This window comes from Arctopsyche grandis, chromosome 1 (genome assembly GCF_051622035.1).
Source record: "Arctopsyche grandis isolate Sample6627 chromosome 1, ASM5162203v2, whole genome shotgun sequence".
Classification (NCBI taxonomy): Eukaryota; Metazoa; Arthropoda; class Insecta; order Trichoptera; family Hydropsychidae; genus Arctopsyche; species Arctopsyche grandis.
Genome location: NC_135355.1, coordinates 18,262,986 through 18,279,030, shown reverse-complemented (window position 1 = coordinate 18,279,030; position 16,045 = coordinate 18,262,986). Strand labels below are relative to the sequence as shown.

At 32.9% G+C, this 16,045-nt stretch overlaps 3 protein-coding genes across 3 annotated transcripts in view; 2 read left to right on the top strand and 1 right to left on the bottom strand.

Moving 5' to 3' along the window:
- LOC143912339 (uncharacterized) overlaps nucleotides 1–16,045 on the top strand; it is a 976,232-nt gene that overhangs the window by 724,758 nt on the left and 235,429 nt on the right. The window lies entirely within an intron of this gene.
- LOC143912165 (uncharacterized) lies at nucleotides 656–5,663 on the top strand. The gene is made up of 3 exons (XM_077431401.1): nucleotides 656–883; nucleotides 2,331–3,684; nucleotides 4,160–5,663. The coding sequence occupies exons 2-3, from the start codon at nucleotides 2,335–2,337 to the stop codon at nucleotides 4,424–4,426; spliced, it is 1,617 nt and encodes a 538-aa protein (XP_077287527.1). The 5' UTR covers nucleotides 656–883; nucleotides 2,331–2,334; the 3' UTR covers nucleotides 4,427–5,663.
- Nucleotides 5,907–16,045, bottom strand: part of LOC143912073 (sphingomyelin phosphodiesterase) — a 40,494-nt gene continuing 30,355 nt past the window's right edge. Inside the window, exons 3-12 of the mRNA XM_077431245.1 lie at nucleotides 12,597–13,078; nucleotides 12,282–12,513; nucleotides 12,043–12,203; nucleotides 11,790–11,962; nucleotides 11,513–11,707; nucleotides 11,179–11,432; nucleotides 10,995–11,104; nucleotides 10,737–10,921; nucleotides 10,474–10,659; nucleotides 5,907–5,994 (exon numbers count right to left, since the gene is read on the bottom strand). Coding sequence (XP_077287371.1) covers nucleotides 5,925–5,994; nucleotides 10,474–10,659; nucleotides 10,737–10,921; nucleotides 10,995–11,104; nucleotides 11,179–11,432; nucleotides 11,513–11,707; nucleotides 11,790–11,962; nucleotides 12,043–12,203; nucleotides 12,282–12,513; nucleotides 12,597–13,078 — 2,048 coding nt within the window. The 3' untranslated portion in view covers nucleotides 5,907–5,924. The remainder of the gene's footprint in view (nucleotides 5,995–10,473; nucleotides 10,660–10,736; nucleotides 10,922–10,994; nucleotides 11,105–11,178; nucleotides 11,433–11,512; nucleotides 11,708–11,789; nucleotides 11,963–12,042; nucleotides 12,204–12,281; nucleotides 12,514–12,596; nucleotides 13,079–16,045) is intronic.

Sequence of the window (16,045 nt, the reverse complement as noted above, 5' to 3'; positions counted from 1 at the left end):
AACTTTGAAAACAAAGGCCAAAAAATGACTTTTTTTTTCAAACAGTTGCCATTTCGCGGAAATTTTTTTTTTCCGTGGTACGGACCATAGCGACACTCTTATTAATTAAGAATCTTTTTTTTTTTTTTTTTCGGATGACTAGAAGGGTTGGAATCGTGTCAAGATGGAGGCACCCTTTTTTTTACCTCCCCCACTTTACCAACCTGTAATATTTTCAATTTTTAATGTTTTTTTTTTTCATTTTTGTTATGTATTATTGAAATATTAATAAACATATACTAAAAAAATGCATACCAAAATTGTTTTTAGTTTTTGTTTTATTGAATTTTAAAAAACGCCCAAAATTTGTCTCTCTAGACTAGAATACCCCCTTAACGACCGAGCTATGCTGCTGGCTAATCTAGATATTATATTCGGTTCGGCAATTATTCCGCAAATAGCGATCTCGCGTACGTCACTAAAATCTCGATCACGGAACATCTGGCACCCAAATACCCTTACCAAATAATAACGAGAACTCGAGTGCCAGATATTTCGTATTCACGATTTTTTAGCAACGATTGTCGTGCGCGAGATAGATTTTTACGGAATAATCCGTTTATCATTGTATTCAGTTTTGCAGTGTTGTGAATGAATTGGGAAAGGCTGTGAATTGGGAGTTCTATGACTGCAATAAATGTGAGCGGTGGTGGTAGTGGTGGTGACGCGGGGCTACGGGAGAAATGTTTTGGCGTCTGATCGGTTTTTTGCGGCCGCTGGTTTGCCGCCAACCGCTTTGACACTTTGACACTTTGACGCCTCGAAGCCGCTTTTCCTCGTCCTGCCGGGATCTTCTCTCGTTCTGCCTCTGCCTCTGCCTCTGCCTCTGCCTCTGCCTCTCGTGGTCAGTTGCCTTCGATCGAAGTTCTCCCTCTCGCGAAGCGTCACCTTCACCATCACACTTCTGCCATTCACACTTCTGTCATCTGCCATCCGCCATCTAACATCTAGCATCTAGCATCTAACCCTTGTCAAATACACTACCACTATGTCTAACCTTCAACACTTTCAAATGCTTTAACCAAGCATTGGCTTGTACCCGAAATTTTTCTTATTTATGTCAAATATGGTCATCACAATTCTCAACTTTGTGTTGATGTTCGTGATGTTTGTATGTATATAGACAATTGTGCAGTGTTTGGACACTGTTAAAACAATTGTTTTTGAATCATTTTATTAGCTTCACTCCTTATCAAATTTAGTCTTGGGCTGATTCCTTATTTATCCATAAAAAGTGATCTTTATAACTTGATCAAATAAACATATCTATTACATATAAATATAATCTGGTTAAATTCTATAACGAACAAAAATCAATAATTAAGTATAATATATGTAGATACTCTCCCATTATCCCAAGTCATTTCTTTTGAACAATATGTATATATATATATATATTTTTTTTTTTTTGAAACGCTTTTTATTATTCAAAGAAAACCTAACCTGTTGTTTCAATTAATAGATAAACCTATATATGGACAATAATTTTGAATTTTATAATTTAGATTCCGCAGGCCAAAATACGACTTGAAATGATGAGGGTTTGTTCCTCGGTGTCATTGTGACACCATTGTGCAGATCAACCTAGTTGTAGTGATGATTGACTTTGCAATATTCAAATCCACTTCGATTAAACATCCACTAGCCTCCCAAGTTGAGAAAGTACTCTACCGACATTATTTTTCCTCTTTGTAAGCAAGCTTTCGTTGATTTCGACGATTGACCCTCTTATCAAGCCTCCTATCTTTTGTTTTGGTCGTTTGTTATGCCTAATTACTAACCAGTTTCCATGTCGGATATTGGTTTTCTTTCGGTGATGATTTACTAAAATTCAAATACACAGACCTAAATGGAGACTTTTATAAGAAAGCTTCGGCATCTTCTCCAGTAGATGATAGAGTAAATAAGTTCATTTTTAAATGCGTAAAAATGAATAGAAAATATATTGTGTATATTTTGTTCTTAAGAATTGCCTCCAGATAATGGAAAAGTAATGATCTGAAAGAAGTGTGTGAGGAAGAAGCAACCTTCTACCCGCGGTTAATTTAATTTAAAAAATAGTAAAGTTTGTTTTATCTTACCCACTAACCAAATAAATTTTTAAAATTGTATTATTTTTACCACTGATTATTGATAGATAATTTATCCACTTCTTCTAGATGATAGATTACACATAAATGGTTTTTGTTCGTTATAATAATCTGTCATTAATTTGAAAACTATGTAGACACTTGAATTATTTTTTTTAGAATTTAACATGTATTATCTGATTCTCTGTTTATTTTTTTTAGAAAAATGGATTCTCCAGAATTAATTCCACCATCGTTTCATACCCGCAACACAATGTCTCAAAAGAAAGAAATAACTGATGATAGTGGGTACATCACTGTGACTCCTAGCTCAGCGGAATCCACGGAAATCAGTGACGATGTATCCAGAAGTTTGTCGCTTTGTCGATCCTTGCATCGTTCTGGTCGGGTGGGTTTGAGTTACCTGAGTGTTTCTCATACGAGTGGCACACCAAATTGCGAAACGAGCATATATGGGTTATCTCACGTAAACATATCTGACAAAGCTGATATCAATCTGGACTCGGATGTTTCATTTCTTGATGCTTCATCAAATATGTTGTCTTCTACAAGGATTTTTCCGACAACACATCCAAATAATTTAAGTTTCATGAATGAAACTACATCCAGATCGAACAAATTAAGTAAACGAAAATCATTGAATCGTCAAGATGGTTTTGAGATGGAATGGTCTCCTAGTGAACCTCAAAAATTGGTTGCAGAAGTGATTCCAGTATTTGATAATAAATACCTCAATTTAAATTCACCAGACAGGGAAAATTGCGTGAAAAAAGAATCTCTGCTTCCCGTTGATAGTTTAAATAGCTTTCCCTCATTACAAATAGGTTTGAACAAAATTCAAACTAATATAAAGGAAAAGGCATATTGTGATGGTATTCACAGGACACCGAAAAAGAATGGGGTCAGTAAAATGTCAATTGTTATAAAATCTCAGAGACCGGTGAAGAAAATCTTTCCTACATCAAGTATAGGAACTCCTGAAAAAAACAGATTGTTGTATTCTGATCTGAAACCTGTCACTCCTCTAAAAAAATATAAACCTTTTGAAAAACTACGTTTTTCACCAGAAAAAGAAAAATCTCGTATTTCACAAGAAAAAGAAAACTCGCCTATAAAGAAGCTTGAACCGATGAAAAGAGATTTAGTCTGGAGAGGAAATTACTGTGGACTAGATAAAGTCGATTTTATAAGATTGTTTAGTAGTGGATATCAAGGATTAAATAAAAAGATATTAGGATTTTTATTTGATAAAGATATTTTTAATGCCAGCCAAGTGAACTCAACGTGGAAGTCGGCATGCTTGGGAGAGAAAGTTTCATGCGAACGGCTTATGAATTATGAGGAAACAACTAAAAATAATAAAGAAAATTTAACAATGAATGATCGTTTAGTCAATTTTTCGAAATACAATAAACAACAATTACGTCACAAAAGTAATTCTGTAGAACTGATGGATATTCAAAATCTGCAAAATATTTTAACAGAAAAGAAACCCACCCGTCGGCGAAGTCCGTCTGTAAGCCCACGAAGTAAGAGATTTCATAGATTTACAAAGGTAATATTTTATTTTTGTGTTTTGATTGTAAAATATGTTTTATACTACATAGTTGGTGGTTTTACACGGTTTCGCTCGAAATTTGTAATATAAACCGCTTAAACATGGCTAATCTAATAGTAAACGTTTTATTAAATTTATTGGAATACTTTTATTATATTTAAATTTATTTGAATATTCATATGTTTTTTGATTAAATTTAACGCCACGGATTCTACGAACCAACAATAGTTACATACATAAAGTATCTTTCGAAATATTCATATATTAGACTAATTGTTTTACCCAGCTTCGCTCAGTATTTGTAATATAAACAGCTTAAATATGGCGAATCTAATAGTTTTCGCCATATTCATTTATTTGAATCGAAAAAAATATATATCGAATCGTCATCATAGAAACATACTTACATATGTAGTTACAAAGTCTCTTTCGAAATTATATATTAGATGTACATAATCGTGTGTTATTTCAGGTTGCATCCCAAAGCGACAATGATGGAATTCGATGCTGTCCTCGTTGCAATTCAGCAGCAAAGCTAAGTGGACAATGGGGTGTGTGTCAAGGCTTGACTTGCAGTTTCACATTTTGCGGCAGTTGTCTTAATGCCAAAAAGCATTGTCAAAAGTCCACATCGTGTCCCAATTCAATCAAAGCTGCAAGTCCGAGTAAAGATTCGCCCGTGAAGAGTAATCTCACTCAAGAAAAAAGACGTAAAAATCTGAGGAGACTTTTGTTCTAGTCAATGTAAGAATTTGATTTTATGCTCATAGTATGTACTACGCCTTTTCTTAAAGTGAATTGCATGTTCGAAATTATGCAAAAATGTGATATTTTTTCCTAATGAGCTTTGTAGTAGACGTCTAACGATTATTTTTGTATTATATAATAGAGTACTTGGAATAGTGCTTTATAAATGAAGTAAGCAAGACATTTTTCGCCCAAATTTGATACATATAAAAATTGACCATGTTTTTAGTATTGTATATAAATTGACTGAACGTAATAATTTTGTGATTGCCGAAATTCCTGGATGTTTTTAATCTTATTCAAAAGATTTAAACCCTTGGTTTAACAATATACTATGTGTGTATGTCTTTTGTATGAAATATTTTACTATCATACAATAATATTAGAAAACAACTCTCAAACAGCTCTCTATGTACATATGTTAAAATAAAATAAAAAAGTTATTTCTGCAAGTGTAATAACTTTCCAGTGAGTAAAAATGTAATTGATTTTATTTTAAATATTGATTATTATAATTTATTATCCAACTTGATATTATTTTTTCTTTTGTTTATTTTTTGTATATAACTCATTGTGTATTTTAATTTTGTGTAATATATCTGCTAACTACTTATGTGATATGTTTCATGCAGGATTGGAAAAAATATTTTCCTTTCGTGAGACTGCACATTCCAGTGAATTTTCTTAAAAGCTCAAAGCTAATTTTATCGCTAGTTTCCCGATAATACAGTTACTAAGAGATATGATCTTTACTTTATTATGAATTAGTGAATTTTTAACTATTCATTTTATTTCTCTATTATATAAATAATGTATACTTCAATTGTATATTATATTTGTTTTAATTTTTCCCATGCATGGACCAATTTTTAATGATTGTAAATAAATGAAATTTCATTGTCGATCTTATATTTTTACTATCATATTGTTGAGAAATCTGATATGTATATATTTATGTATGTATGTGTTATTTTATGACTTCCTATAGATTTTAAATGTGTACAAATTTTAATGCATTGCTTTTCTAAACCATTTTATTTTAATGTCATATTCAAATTCATCAATTCAATTTTCCCTGTCACTGGTCTGATTAGTACTAAGTATTCCAATTACATATGTTTGTCAGTCTAATTTTCTTTTGTGAATTTGTTTCGAAATTTTATGTATCTTTATTTAATATTTTGTAATGGAGAAGTCAGTTATAAATGAATAAAATGATATGATTTTTTAATTCACGTTTTAATTTGTAAATAAATAAATAAAAAATAATAATTAAAAACTAATTTTATACAATTTGTTTTAGCGATTCATCATCAAATCTTGCAATTTTCACTAAAATAAAAAATCTCAATTTCTTAATGTACAAAAACAATTTGATTAACACTCTTCATTGTGAAATCGGCTATTTTTTTTAACTGAGAATTACCGAAAAATTATCAAGATTGATGACGACTACGGCAAATACATTCCCATTGGCTTTCCCCGAGTTTTCAGCCCAATCCCATCACAAATTTAGGTATTTGATATGCCACATGAGGCAGAGACATGATCATAGACATTCTGCAAAAAAAAAAACGGGGTTAAAAATTTGATAAACTTAAAACAAATTGCATAATTTAAAAAGAAATCAAACAAAACCTTTGCTTACCAAGTCAGTTAATTTCCTTAACATTCATCTAAATATTGAGATTAACCATCACCTGAATTAGTCTAAGTATATTTATCAAAATTTACATTTAGGCCCTCCGCACAAACTAGTCAAACCCACAACCAGTTTGCAATCAAAATGAAACCTCAACGCATACGAGCGCAATTAAATGTCAAGTAGTAGTTCAAATGAAGAAGACAATTGCCTGTACCACAGAGCTCGTGCAGCGAAAGCTGGCACGTACCAATACAAACACGTATATTATATCCGTGAAGATATGAATAAGATTTTTTGTATCTGTTTTCTAGGACAATCAGTTGGTCCCTTTCATACTCACCCACTTTCCGAGCATGACAGAAACAACAATTATTTTTTGTATTGCTCGGTGATTTTTGCTCAGTGATCAAGTGTGCACTACAGGGTGATTTTTTCCAGTTTCACTGGTCAGTCACCGATCAACCCCCACAAACTGACGTAACGCGTTCTTATATTGTTTGCTAATTGGTTAATTGGAGTTAGTTCATTAGAATTAGTGGATATATGATAATAAAATGCTTTGTAATAAAATTGGATCTGGGAAAACACTAACGGGACAATCTCGCGAAATTGTGTATAATGTTTTCAACTATTTCATGCATCGTATAGTGAATCAGAGCAGAGTCAATCACTATTGATACATTCAGAGACGTTTGGAGACATGTGAAAAAACATGAAGAAAAATTTATTGAACTGGAACCAAAACTCGATAATTTAACGGACAATTTCACTGACATTATAAAAGTAGAATATTCTGATAGCGAATATATGGATTCTTCAAGTGATGGAGAATTAAGTGGCGTAGAAGAATTATGATATGACATTGTATAGAAACAGAAGACTATCCAAAACGAGCAAAGAAGTAACGAATTAAAGAAAATCAGAAAAGGTTAGTAAAACTAGAAGTACGTTTAGTAGTAGAGTATTAAAAGTAAAGTCTTATAATAGAAAAGTTTGAAATTGAAATTCAAAAATAAGATTATAAAATGAGCAATGTATTTATTTAGATTAGAAACACTTCCGGTTCGGGTAGACTTTCTGGGTGTAAATGTACTGCGGCATTATCCAAAGATCGCCGCAATATTTTTTTTGTAAGTTTATTTTATTATTATTTATGACAAGTTCTGACTTAGCTACAAAATTCTGAAGCCGACAAACAATTCTATGCAAAATAATGAAAAAATATTTTGATGGTCTAGGCACCCAACAGTAAACAAATTTGAAGTGAGCAAATAAACAACAAAGTGTAGCGCTTTCTTTGCGAATTTTTTTATTATCTTTGTAACGGTCGGGACTTAATACTAGCCGACAAAGAAGAATGTCTATACATAATAATGAAAAGGACTGCATTATTATCAAAATTCGAACACTTTTAAAATCACTTATTTCCTGTTTAATATAATTTATATCCTATATTTTTTTCTCATTTTTAATTCGTATTAATTTTTGCATACGTACGTTTGTTTTACTTATAATTTAAAAAAATGCTATTTATCATTTTATTCGTGGTACGTATTCAAATATTAAATAAATATGCCACCCAAATTATATCATAGATCTTAAAAACATTACAGGATCGGTTGAAATAAAATATATTAATAACAGCCTGTATATGAAAAATGCATTTGTATGAGTACTGTGCACGCGCCTTCTGTAGCTAATAGACCTATACGAAGAACATTAAGGGAATATTGGTGCCATTCCTATATACAAAGAAATATCAAGTCTTTTCTTGCCATGTTTTCTCCGTTATGTCTGCTCTTGTATATTGTGGGAGTTTATAATTATATAGAACTTCATGCTATTCTATCTCTTCAACAAAAGTAATGTTGTAGACTGATTTAAAATCGGTTTGGTTTCAGTCGATTCATGTGCGGACTCCCACTCCCATACACGGACGTGGTCTCCAAACAGTTGCATGCTCAACTAGTTAGCAACTCGAGTTGCAAACCAGTTGATCTGTGTGCGGAGGGCCTTATGGTGGATCTACAGTTGCTAGGTATTAATATCATTTGTGTTTGCAATGCTTGTAAATTGATTTTATAAGTAATAAATGGAAACATATTCATCTCAATCATTATTTTATATCTAGGATATGATAATTGAAGTATGTAATATATACACATCGATGGATTTTATTTTTTATTTAGTAATAAAGTATTCATTCTAGTTAAATTTATACGACACCTTGAATAATATTATAAGAAATAATGGATTAATTACTTACAGGACAGATGTTCATATTTATGTCAAGTAGTAAAACTGATGATAATAAGGATGCGGTACAGAAGAAAACGATGCTTAATTACGTTTAGTAAGATTTCCTAACATTTGACTTAGCCAACCAGTTACACTCGAAAACCTAGAGGATACAATTAAATTAATCCAACAAATTAAATTATCTAAAAATAAACCAAACACCAGCGGTTAGCAATAGTTTTGACATCTCAGAATATATGTATTTACTATATTTGGACAAGTTTATGTGTCTTACCAATCACCCATTTTGATTATGTGCAACTCTCACCAAAACAGTGTTCATGAGTGAAAAAATAAAAATATTAAATGTGAAAAAATTTATTCATTCTGGTTAAAATATATGTATATAGTCTGGTTAAAATATAAATAGGCAAATTGACAATTTAGCAACTCTTCAAATTTTTTTAAACAATCCAACCAAATGTCGTCCTCAACAATTGCCTGAATACTTTTCTTTTATGTCATATTGTCACTGTTTATACTTATCACAGATTCTAAACATCTTAATTTTGGGTTTACCCCGTCCCACCAACTTGCAATATCTCAAGATTTGTTTTCCCGAATTTTCGGTCTATTTCGACGTCGAGTTTGTATATACATACATATACATAAGACTGGTCTCCGTGACGGGCCGGAATGTGAAATTACCGAAAACGCAAATATCGGGAGGCAAAGATCGAAAATCGAAAGATCAAAAAAAAAGGGTGCATGGTAAACGGTACATACTCACTTAATTTGCGCGAGCAGGATACAACAGGAACAAGAGGAACAGGCTTTTCCTCCCGCATTCTGCGCGTGCACATTAAATAGTGAAATACTTATTTTGCGAGATAAACATTAACTATTAAAAAATATAGCAAGAATTTATTTTTAAACGTTTTTTTTTAATATATTTTAAAGGTGTGTAAATAGCTTAAAACTCTACGAATGAATCTCGTATATTAAAAATATTACATACATGTATACAAAAAACATTTTTGTATACAATATACAAACTCCTGTTTAAGCAGACGAAAAGTTGAGAAGATGAATCTCCAGATATTGCAATTTGGTAGAACGGAGCGCACTGCTTAATTTTAATCATCAATGCAATGCATTAAAAATAATTATTACATATTTAAAAAATTGCTTATTTTATATAATTAAGTATTATGTGTTTTTTTTAATATCGAATGTTTCACAAATACATAGTTTCATATAATTAAGTATGTAAACATAAAAATAATAAGTATTGAAATATTTGTGAACATATTTATAATTTTATTTGTTAATATGTGAAAAACACTTATTTGAATATACGCAATGAAAATCTGTACTGTAAAACAACAATAATTTATTACACAGTACAACTTTGATCAATGAAGATCCAAAATATCAAAACTCTTGATTATCCAGATTTTTCATCATCCTAAAATTCTCGTTTAGTCCAAAGATTTATAATAATTGAGGTTCCACTCTATATTCAAGCTGTTTTACAAATATCATTTGGATTAATTTTTAGTCTTACCCATTGGATATTTTTTAGTATAATGTGAATGTACAAGATTTTGTTAAAATAAGAAAAGATATTTAATTATTATAAACATATTCCACACTGCTCCATAAATGAATTCAGTTTGCATAAAATAAAACTTGCTTATCTACATACATTAGCTTAAACTTAGAATAGTTAATTTATCAAACACTAATTTTTTTTTAAAAGAATAATTCAATTTTTTAATGCTTGAGAAAAATATTCCAAGATAAAATTAAACATATAGAATCATTAAGTGATACACCGTGACTCTTAATCGTAGCTTACAATCGTTGAAAAATTATTGTAATTTGCTTCTTTATAAAGCTTCCTCGTCATGCGATGAAACAGCCAAATTCGACTATGGTTTTATAAAAATTTGCATATGAATATAAATTAAAGAAACACATATAATATGTACAAACTGGAAAATAAATCTTAATCACTTGTATGTTAAAAAAATGTGCAATATTCAATATCTACTGTAGAAATTATGGAAATAAGTTAGTCAAATTCAATACATATATACATTTATACATCTATTCTATTCCAAGAAAAGCCAGTCAATAAATTGGGCACATACGATACAGCCAGGCCATTGTACAGCCAAGCACCCCATGATTGACGCTCTGATGATTCAATACGTGCCTCCAGAGTGCCGCATAAAGCTTTCCGATCATGAGATCGACCCGAACGGGCATCACACAGAATGCGTTTACGGCAATCCATATCACATGCCGTACGCGTTGGACTGTTTTTCCAATAATGTCTACAGGATAAAAAATGTGGAATTTTAATAAAATCGACCATGCGAAACTCTTTGAAGTAATGGTATAATATTCTTACTTGTAGTATAAATTAAAAAGTTCTTCTTTAGCAGTGATTTCATTGATGAATTGATCCCAGTCTTGGGGTCTGAGTGATGGCATTTGATACGCAGCTCGAGCTGAGTATAGCTTATACCAAATTGGATAATCGTAGAGGTTTGCTTCTTTGAGATTCATGATCCAAGTTTCGTGATCAACGACCAACTATGGAAGTTATTCAATATATTAATACAAAAATAACTAAATATTCTTCCAATTAAACTACGCTATTACTTACTCTAGTCGATTGTTCATGATCACCGTCAACATAATAAATTCTATAACCAGGATTTAGGTCATAATAAGGAGTAACAGATGGACCGATATACGCTATGCTATTTGCTCTTCCTTAAAAGTGCACATTACAATGAATCAATTTCCAACTGTTAAATAGTATTCAAATAATATTGATTGATATCTACCTAAATCTTTAGGATCGTAAAACACTTCAAATTCATCAAAATGTGTATGACCGAAGAACTGAGCCGTTATGGTGGCTTCATATCTGTTTATTATTGCATAATAATTACGACTCCACACCTTGAGACAGTCAGAGTGTCCTGGCGGTATATGACCAATCAAATGCACTTTCTCTGCATTGAATTCAGCTGATTGTAATTCGTAAATGAGCCATTGCAATTCTGTTGCTGGGTCTGTACTGTTCAACAGAAGCCACCTAAAACGGAAAATAATCAAGAATGTTTTAAAATTTTAATATTTTTTAATCATTTCGTATAATATTAGTCCACACCATACCAATTCTTATTATTGCAATAATTCATGTTAAGTGATATGAGTCTAAATCCAGGACGAACTAAAACTGAATAAAAGGCTCCACGACGAACAGTGTTCGATACCCCAGCAGGTAACCAACGTCTCCAATGACGATCCAAATCATTATAAAGCCATCCAATATTTGACTCTTCCGAAGACACATATGGTGGAGGAAAACTATGATTTTAAAAATAAAGTAAAAGAAAAAAAAATAAAACAAACTTCACATAACAACTTAATTTACCTTATATAAAATTACCTATTCACAGGTGCTGACTCGTGATTGCCTAACGCGGGGAATATTGGCACACCGGGAAACATATCTGACATTTGTTTCACCGTATCTTGAAGAATTTTCAAATTCTCCTCTTTTGTCTGATTCCAAACGTCATGTGGTGGAAGATCACCCGTCCACAAAATATAATCTATATCCTAAATAACGTACACAAGTTAATCTATGATAAATGCTAATGCATAAATTAAACAATATTCAAATTAATTCAAAGAAATACCGTGTGAGTATCTGCAATATGTTTAAGCATGTGATCAACTGTTCGTTTTGGTGTATCGCATTTACGATAGTCTCCCCAGCGACCCGCACCACCACCTGGTGAAGCGGCTGGACCATTAGTTAATCTACAGCACAGCGGTTCATTGCATTCTGCATTGGAACCTGGTAATATTAAAACAAATATATAAATCGAAAACGTATTCATAACAGCAATATATTCATGTAAAACAAATTATTTACCTTCAGCATAGTAAGGATCGTAATGAGTGTCTGATATGTGCAAAACTTTAAATGTAGGAGCATTAGGTTGTGGGGCTTCTAAAGCTTTAACCAGAGGTTTTGGCATTGGCGGAAAATCCACTTCCCACTCATGATATGGATTATAAACATCGCCGCAAGCATCACCTATCACAAAACTACAGATTTCATCGGGACCTATAGATATCCTCTTCAAAACATACACAACTTCACTCTGTTTGTGAAGGAAAAATATAATTAATTCAAGAAAATACAATTCAAAAATTATTATGAATTTTGAAACAAAAGTCGACTCACACCAAACAACCGTGTGATACCCTCACACACACGAGCTGATTGTATCTTCAACGACACACAAAAATGATAAATAGTCTTTTTGATTTCTTCTTTGCTCTTTCCCGTTCTGATGTAGTGTTGGAGAAGTCCTGCGCCAGCTTTACACGCTGTGCAAGACACCTTGGACATTACAGATGTCTCCACCTCGTAAGCCACCTGCTTCAGATTGAAAAGTTTCAGGGCCTTCTCTACGAACTGCGGCAAATTTGTGCCCCTTTCCGCGTCTAAGCCCCATAGCATCCTCGAATAATTACTTCTAGCTTCCACCAACTGTCGCAGCGTCTCTTCGTCGGAATCTGGCGGGAGAGTGTGATTGTGTCCGACTGGGTGCAACCAGGGTCCATCTGGTTGTTCTGACTGTTGCCATTTCCAATTGTCGTTTGGTGCCGACCAATTTACAACAGCCCTAGGCTCAGGGGCCAATGGACCCCACAAAGGGCTACCTGTAATCCATAAAAAAAAAAACGGATGTCACTAACCCATGATGTTATTTATATATTTTAGTTATATAAGCGGTATCAAAAACAAAATTCGCTAATCACACACACACGCACATATACCAGTCATGATAACGTTCTCAGTATACACATTGGAGCGCTTATGTATAGAAACTTATACATTTTTAATTTTCAGTAAGACAAAGATACATATTAATACTATGTACATACATACATATGTTCATCAGGATTACTAATATTATATAAATTTTAATACAGTAGAAAATAAAGGTAAAGTAAATTTTTTGTAGATTTTAGATATATTGAATAGACTAGAGAGAAATTCATAAAATCGACTCTTTTAATGTCAATGAATAATAAATATAATACAAATAGTTACATAAACAAAGCAAATATTTAATGGTGACGCTCAAATTATACAGACTGAAGTTGTATTTCCTGTTTTGTGTCCACATCTGTTCTATGATGACAAATAATAATATTTATAAGACAAAGAACTGCACGATTCAGAACTAACACCTGCAAGCCATTATTATTTATTTGAACAGACCCACCTCGAGGAGCTCGGCCGCCTGTCAATAATATTTTTGCTGCCCCCCCCCCCCCCATTTTTAATTTTTTTTTCACCATTTTCAATAACTCTTTCACTATTTTCAATCACTTCATTATTTTTTCCCGATACTATAGAATCACATGGAGATTCGCAAGTGATCGAACCGACCTCATTGTTTATTGTGATGAATTTTAAAAGCGATCCCGAATATTTTTTATTTTCTTCTAATTTAGCTTTTTTATTAATTTATATTGTGCGCCCGATAAACTTCTAGTCTTCCGTTAAGACATCGATAATTTTAAGGTCTTCCGAGGAAAGACCGAAGAGAACTGACGTAATAAAATTTCGTAGTTTTTGAATTAACAGGGGTACTCAACACGGGCGTTTTCGCCCAAAAAAACGTCATCCAAGAGGCGTTCAAATATTGTGGGCTTCGAACTGATTCTAAGAATTTTACATACATTTATTGCACCGAACACGGTTACTTTTCTTGTTCACGGTCACACCCTTGATGTATGGGTTTGCATTCGAAAATAATTTTCAAGTACAAAATACAAAGCAATACAAAAGGCAGCCGTGATAATATCCGGCAAAACATGTAGAAAAAATTGTTATAATATATATAAAAACCGACTGTCGATAAATATATTTGTACTAGTGTTGAACCCGTTGATTTCAACGGGTGGTTTCGAAAAGGAATTTGTCAATCGTAATTTCTAATTCGTGCATCAATTTCTTTCTGAAACCAGTCGATTCAATATCTTTAACTTTGTTTTTATTCGAGTTTAAATTCCTTTTCGAAACCACCCGTTGAAATCAACGGGCCCAACACTAGTTTTTAATAGAAATTGTTTGTGATTTGCACAATTCGCACATATGGATGGTGCGGCTCTGTATTTGAATCGCCATATACAATGCAACTAGTTTTACTTAATGTGCGCGCGCAGAATACGGGAGGAAAAGCATGTTCCTCTTGTTCCTGTTGTATCCTGCTCGCGCAAATTAAGTGAGTATGTACGTGAGTATGTACCGTTTACCATGCACCATTTTTTTTTTGATCTTTCGACTTAAGATCTTTCGATTTTCGATCTTTGCCTTCCGATATTTGCGTTTTCTGTAATTTAACATTCTGTCAAGTCACGTAGACCCGTATATAAAATTGAATGTCTGTCTGTGTGTCTTGTATATGCTCCTAAACCACTGAACCGATTACGATGGAACTTTCAAGATTTGTTGTCTGCATGTCCGGGAAGATTAATGTGAAAAATAATCGCCCAAAAACGGGAACGGGAATTGCATGCGTTATTGTGGCATTGCAACGCATGCCGGGTTCAGGTAGTATATTATATAAATTACTTCTCATTGAAACCAGTCCATTGAAAACAAACTTTCCCGTTTAATGTTGCATATCCTAAACGTTGGTAGATTATTATCGTCCTTTTAGTGCTACTGTATGAGCAACTCCATAAAAATTTATTTGTTCATTATACATATGAGAGACAAAGAGACGTGTGTCCACTCGACAAACAAATAGGTACATATGTACGCTATTATGTGTGTATGTATATTATTTTCAACACATTAAAGGAATCAATTCAACCTAAGCAATTTAAAGAGCGGTATTCAAATTTAGTCAATACTCCAACTGTAGTTTTGAAAAATTTCTTAGTACTTATCTGTCAGACACATGTTTTTGAAAGATTTGGTGCAATACGTAATATATTGTAAAAATTACGTGATATGGATCGGATGTAAGAATAACTTAAAAATAACTTTGCATACTTTTAATCAAGGGGCGATCAAATTTTAATTTTGTGGATATTGTATTGGGCTTTTACAAACATTTGGACTTCTGCAAGTCTCAGCGGTAGAACTGAGATTGTCCAAAATTAATTGAAAATTTTCATCAGATAGGATTAGACCTTCATTTTGGACCAGTTCGTTGGGATATGTATAGGAATGTTTTCCATCACGCGATTGTTGATAATGTTGCATTGTCATCATTCGATGCACAAGTGCACGTAGATGCAACTGCGATCAGCTGTCGTGTTCGCTAGTATTTAGCACGCGATCCAATTCCAGCTGCACGCTTCGTGAAAGTTGAGGCGCCTCTTTCACCGACGACTGGTCGGCTTCGGCTCGCATAGTGAAAACGCGATACTCATCGACCACCATAGAATACACCATAGAATACCCCGTATATTCCTCGAAAAGTAGTAAGAATAAACACACAGTTGTATGTACATAGTTCTCAGGGCTGCGCCTAGGAGCTCGGCCGCCTGTGTGCAAACGCTCATTAATTTTGGTTCGGTGATCATTGGTCACAAAGCGCTCCCCCAAAAGTCACTAAAATCTCTATAACGGAACATCTGGAACGATAACTATATAGTTTTCATAGC